Here is a 6,577-nt window from a genome sequence, read left to right on the forward strand (position 1 = left end):
ATAATAGCTGTGGATCATCAAGCCTGTGTCCTTACCCAGAACTGACCAATTTAATTATGATTTGTCCTGGAGTCATTCTAGATCTTTCACCATGGAACTCAGGAGTAATGTCGAGCAAGCTGAACTTGTATACATCTGACATATGCAACGGATGCCATTCACTCCTGCCAGTTTGACAAAGACTCATCTCCTTGTAATAACTCGTTAAACGATTTTTATCTTACAGTTTCCAAATATGTCTGAGATCTTGCCAAACCTAGTTGAAGAGCTTGAACACCATGTGGGTACTTACTTCCTGCCTCATAACTCTTACATGTTACAGACCATTCAACCCACTAAGAAACTGAGCTTGCCAGTGACTGTTAAAGTCTTTCTCAAATTTTGTATTGTCTTCTCTACTGCTGGAGAAAGCTCTCTAATATCCCAGAACCACTTCACAGAGACGAATAAACCCAGATGATCACCACTGAACCCAAAAAGAGTAGGCTATAGGAGAAAGTGAGGAACAGAAACTATGGCTCTGTTAATTAAATATTCTGAGTATAAGTTTCTGTATTTGAAAAGTGGAATAGTTATCTTTGATGCCATCAAAGTCTTCTTTCATTTCCATGATTTTTTAAAGCCTGCTGACCTGCTCTTCCCAACTTTGTAACTGATTAGTTCCCTTACCTGGATCAGGTGTTTGAAATTACTGGATAAAGCTATTTCTGTGGGATGTTCTGGGGAAAGGAGGCAGAAGAAGGAGGGATCAGAGAGGGAAAGAGAGAGCACAACTGTTGTGTACATTTTAAGTATAACTCCAAGAGATGGCTGCGAATTTCCAGGTCTGGATGGGGGCACTGTGCGCCTCCTCCCCTTGTGCTGGTCCACCTGTGGGACTCCCTGCAAGTGGTGGGTCCCCAGCAAAAGATGACATTGCCTAAGATGATGAGTGTGGATTCTATAAGTGATCATCTGAGTGCATAGAAAGATATAATGACTGTGTCTTTATGACACTGTGTGAACCTGTATGTGTCAGGAGTAATTCAAAGGTAAAAAGACAATCACAATGTAGGTTAAAGTACGTAAGAATAATTCTTTCTTGTAATGAAGACAAGACCTATGGGCAGAAGACTGGGGGTCAGAGGTAGCTTGGGGCGGGCCCCATAAAACTCAGGGGTGACTCAGTGCAGCACAGTAGGAGAGTCGTATGCCAGCTATGAACACCCAGTATGACAAGTTCTAAGTACTATCACACAGTTTGTAATTGCTATGTCAGAAATGCTCTCTCTGTTTACCAGCAGCCTTATACAAATGCGCAGCACCGGGACTAAGTGAAGACATCAGTAGCAACTCCTCCCTGTGCATGAGTTCTGACTCACAAAGAGACCAGGGAAAGGGGAAGATTCAACCAATGACACCCAGGCAAGAGTGAAGACAAAAGTAATTTAATGTGACAAAGCAGAAATATGTTTCATCCGATCCAAATGAATTCTGAGGGATCACAGACCATCAAAGCACTGAGACCCTCTGCTTAACTCAGAGGCTCAGAGGATTCCTCAGGCTATGTGTGGGAAAGGCATCATAGCACCTACATTTAGGACACAAATAAGACAGGCTTTGGCTCAAGGTAAGAACACATTGATTATAAGATCTTCAGACAAGTAAGCAGACACTGAAGCAGAAGAGCAGGGAAACTCAGCAGCTGGTTTTCACCTCCTGTGCTGTGGGCAGCATTACTTCTGCTTCGTCTTCTGTCGATTGGAGTCTGGAGTGACTACTGAGGGGCACAGCTCTGGAACTTTGGATTGGCATGGCTCGGGGACCTTGCGGTATCCAGGCTGAGAGACCATGGTGCATCCTGGCTCAGGGACAGTAGTGTATCCCGGTGCAGTGATCGTGGTGCATCCTGGCTGAGGGACAATGTTACATCCCAGCTCAGGGACCACGGTGTATCCCGGGGCCGTGACTGTGGTGCATCCCGAGTCAGAGACCACAATGTTTCCCGGGGCAGTGACCATGGTGCATCCTGAGTCAGGGACCACGGTGTATCCTGGGGCCGTGACCATGGTGCATCCTGAGTCAGGGACCACGGGGTATCCCGGGGCAGTGACCCTGGTGCATCCTGGCAGCTCAGGAACTGTGGTATAGCAGGGCTCTGAAATCTTGGTGATTCCAGGTTGTGGAGCGATTGGTGGGCATAGCTCCTTGGTAATGGGAACAAAAGGTACTTGAGGGGGAGGCTGTTGGGGTTGCTTTGTCTGCTCCTGTGGCAGCTGAGGGGGAGGGACAAATGGCTGTTTCTGCTGGTGGGAACACATGCTTGGAAGGATGCTGGGCCTAGAGATAGAAAAGCTGATTAGTCATTTGGAGAAATAAGGAGGGAGGCCAGTTCAGTGACAAATATCTCTCATTGTATGTGCCTTCAGAAGAGAGGCAGTCTTTTTTCTTTCCTTGTATTTTCCTGAATCTGAGATAACAGGATACTTGGATGATCCTCGCAAGGTTTCAAGGCAAAACACAAAGATGATTTGTTCAGGTTCATGTGAATGGAGCCCTTCTGTTTGCTTCCTTCCTACCTGGTTTATCTAAACACCAGTGCACAACACAAACAACTCTATGCAAGAGCAGGCTCCTGTGATTGATGTGAGGCCCCAGGTTCTGAATATTTGGAAAAATGGTAGAACAAAAGTTTACCCACTTGTGTCTGTCTTATAGAGAGCCTTTGCTCTCACAGGAAAACTCCTACAGACTTCTCCCTGAGCCCACACAAGCCTCCTCTGAGCCTCTGTCACACTATCTGCTCTAGAAAGCTCTGTACCACCTCATTGCTTATCCATAAATGGTCACCTGTCACAATTCTCCTGCTCGAGGCCTCTGCCAGACTCATTTTACCTATCTTTCCTTTTACTGTTGTTCACTTTACATCATCTGTGTTGGCCATTATGCCCGTGTGTGTGTCTTCTAATGGCTCATACATTCATAGATGAAGAGAAAACTTATTTTGGAACATCCAAGTTCCCAATGTAGCACTTCTATATTACAAATTCTGAACTTATATTAGAGGAAGAATTAAAGTGTCACTAAAAATTCCTTTGATGTGGACATAGCCTCCTGTTAACAAATCTTTAGAGAAATTATTCCTCTTTTCTGACCTTAAGTTCCATACTTGTAAACTGAGTGGAAAATAAAACAAAACATGTAAAGTTGCTATTGCATTTAAAATAAGTGTATCCTCAGCCATCATAAAGACTCCAAATAATGTAAAGTAATGGTGAGAGAATATGAGGAGGTCCTTAGTGGGGAGACTCACCTCGTATGCAGAGAAATCGCAGCTCTTCAGCCTCTCAGATCTGGTGTGGAGTCTCTGGGTAGTTTGCATTTTATAGAGAAAATGAGCCCTCCCTTAAGGAAGTAGATTCTCCTTTTGACCATTTTGCCTTCATTCCAGCTATTGTGATGAAAATCCCTGGCTTAACATGTTTTTGACTCCTACTATGTGACAATGATTTCACCTAGGCCTGTTTCTCTGTCCATCCTTTGTGGAGTGGTTGCTATGGGCAAAGGCTCTTCTGGGAGTAATGGATTAAAACAGGAGGAAATTCTTGAGCTTTTGAGACCAGAAAGTCATGTTTCTTGGCCAAGGCCCTAATCTTTAACCCTGACTAGTCCTACAGGGCATCTTAATGTCTGAGCTGGATGTGGGACTAACTGTTGGCATTCTGGTTCTTCTGGAAGGCCATGGGAGTGGTCCCAAATGAGTGAATCATCTCATCTGGTTTTCAGACTCTCAGTCACTACATGGTCACAAGAAGAAATAAATGGGGAAAATGCTTCCTCTGAAAATACGTTGTTTCCATGTTGGAAGTGACCTTAAAATAATCGTGTTGATCGGGATAGTAGATACCATAGGAATGGGCAGTGAGGATTGACTTGACCTTTCTGACATGATGGTACAGACAGGAAAACCCTGTTACTCTTAGTATCTGTCCTTTCTAGGGTGACGCAGGAACCATGGGGCTTTGGTTCTTTGCATTCATACACCAGACATTTGCTCTGCTCACAAGAGGATGAACTGAGGTCACTAACCTACCCTCAGTACACAATATCTTACAAGGGATGGGCCTTGGAAAATCCAAAATCCTCAAAAACCAGGTACATGCAAACTTTCCCCTTCCTATTTTTCTACCATCATGTCACCTGCCATGAACCTAATACCCCTGATGCACCCCGATACATGACACCTCAGCCACCACCATAAGCTCTTCCATGAGTTTCCCAAAGCCAGTAGTTGTTCTTTATACTCAGACATTGCTGCTTATAGTATGTGTTTAGTTAATAGACAACTTGTGTTTTCATGATTAGATTTAGAGGTACATGAACTACAGAGAAATGCGGGAAGGTGAACAGGAAGGAATAAAAGAGAGAGAGAAGAGGAGAGAGAGAAAGAGGGAGAGGAACAGTGAGAATGGGAGTGAGAGAGAGGGAGGAAGAAGAAGGAGGAGGAAGAGGAGAAGGAGGAGACAGAGAGGGAAGAGAAGGAGAGGAAGGAGAAGGAGAAATTGAAGAGGAGGAAGAGGAGAAGGATGGAAGAGAAAAAAGAGAAAAGCATTATTTTAGAAAGACAATTCCCTCTAACTCTGGGGTGGTACCAGGGCCACTACTACACCTAAGCTCTAGTTTCCTGTGTGACATTAGCTCTCCTATGGGATCATGTAGAGGTTCTTGTTCTTACCAAAGTTACCCCTCAGTGGCACCTCACACAAGAAGCTCTGGCCACACCCTGGGTTCTCATCTCCCAAGAAACCTGCTTCCTGCTCCTGTGTCCTGCATCAGACAGCGCTGGCCAGGGGCATTCTTGGCCCTGTTTCTGGATGTTGCTGCCTGCCTCTCCAAGACACTGGCTAACCTGATTCTCAGATTGGAATCTGGGTCCCTTCCGCATTCACCCTTGATTCTGAACCTTGGTTATAGAAGAAATTCCTTTCTCATTTCCTGTCTCTTATTGCTGGGTGAGCTCTCCCATCCCCTTCCCTAAGAGGTTCCTCATTCACCTCAACAGAAACCTTTTTGCCATCAACACCTTGAACTCCTAACTTTAGCTTAGCCCTAATTTTCCTGTTTGTTTGGTCAGGTGCACTCTGCTTGAGTGTTAAGGCTCTTTCTGCCCTTTCAAGAAGCTTTGTTTCTTCACTGATAGTGTTGAGTATGGCGAATTATCTGGCTTTAGTTTCTGAAAAGGTAAATCCACTAGCTTCTGAGGGTGTGTTCTACAATTTCAGGTACATTTGTCTTCCTTACTGGCTCTCTTCTCTTGGCACAAGCAGCTGCTTTTCTTTCAACTTCATTGTCCTTCTTAGGGCCTGTTTGTGGATGGTACTGGTATCTCTTAGGGACCCTCCATATCTTTCAAATCTTGTTCTTTTGCCTACCACGGTTGTGTGGACCATTTCCACATGTTGCCATAACTGAGAATCTCCTTTCTAGACCCAAGGTTCACTGATGTCATAGTGTGAGCTATCTGTGGGAATCCGCAGTGCACTTGAGGATATTCATCTTGAAGTTCTGCATAGTTATTGCCCAGTAGCCACACTTGGCTGGCTGATGGAGGACTTGAGCTGTCAAACAAGGTTATTTCACTCCCAGGGATAATCCTTCTGTGACACAGTTCTTTCTGTGTCTGTGATGATCCTGGGGATCAAGTTCCAGTTACCCTTTGTGACTGCCTCCTTAGTAACATACTCTTTGCAACATACTCATTTTTTTCTTTTGCTTGGTTTCACTTCCCTTAATCCCATATCTCCTCTCCTAAGATTGTGACCCAAATAAAATTAGGATTTTGTACAATTTTGTCTTTAGTTCTGATTTGGGGAAATGTGGGCTAGGCTATGGTATAAAACCCACACACTGCTTTAGAGACAGAAAGAGAAATGTGACTGCTTAGTGACAGAAATCAGTGTCTAGGGTAAGGTCAGAGGAGTCATCTGGTGGATCAATGGAAGCAATTTGGAACTCTGCTGTGGACCCAATGGTTGGGTATTTATGTACTCTTCTCTGCATATGATTCTGTTTCTGATTTATTCTTGTGAGATTTTCAGTCTTGGATTTGGCTTGGCAAAAATAGTACAAATTGGCATTGTGATATGAGAGAGACAAAGTGCCATTTCGTGATGTGAAGCTTTTAGGTCCGGACTGTGTAGGGAACAAGCCAGACATGGCTGTCTCAGTTGGCCAGGCATTGGTTCTGGGCCTCCAGAAGCAGGCTCTTGGGTCCTAAGCTCACTCATTCTGCTGCCATCAGCATCTTGCTGCTGCTTCAAGCTAAACCAGCTACCATTACCCAGCAGGATTCTGCTCACCACAAATTGCTACCCTACAATAATGAGTAGCCTTCAAAAGGGGATGTGTCTACCTGGATTCAGTGTTTCAGAAAATGCTTAAAATACAATGACCAAGTGGGTTATACCAATAATGTGAACTCTCCTCATATTGCTTACTCTATAAGATCTATAAATTAGATGTAGCTGAAATAACTTCTTGCATCATTTACTAGTATTTTGGTGCCATTGCCTTGGTTCTTGCTAAAGGTCGAGGAATT

At 44.3% G+C, this 6,577-nt stretch overlaps 1 protein-coding gene across 1 annotated transcript; it reads right to left on the reverse strand.

The window, feature by feature from the left end:
* Window positions 1-1,609: 1,609 nt before the first annotated feature.
* On the reverse strand, window positions 1,610-5,594 carry Sprr3 (small proline rich protein 3). The gene is made up of 2 exons (XM_021249495.2): window positions 3,293-5,594; window positions 1,610-2,319 (listed from the first exon to the last, which is right to left on the reverse strand). Exon 2 carries the CDS (start codon window positions 2,298-2,300, stop codon window positions 1,716-1,718), a length of 585 nt encoding a protein of 194 aa, XP_021105154.1. The 5' UTR covers window positions 2,301-2,319; window positions 3,293-5,594; the 3' UTR covers window positions 1,610-1,715.
* Between the last annotated feature and the right edge of the window lie 983 nt (window positions 5,595-6,577).

This window comes from Heterocephalus glaber, unplaced genomic scaffold (genome assembly GCF_053883595.1).
Source record: "Heterocephalus glaber isolate CG9 unplaced genomic scaffold, H.glaber_assembly_v1.0 deba00001795, whole genome shotgun sequence".
Taxonomy (NCBI): Eukaryota; Metazoa; Chordata; class Mammalia; order Rodentia; family Bathyergidae; genus Heterocephalus; species Heterocephalus glaber.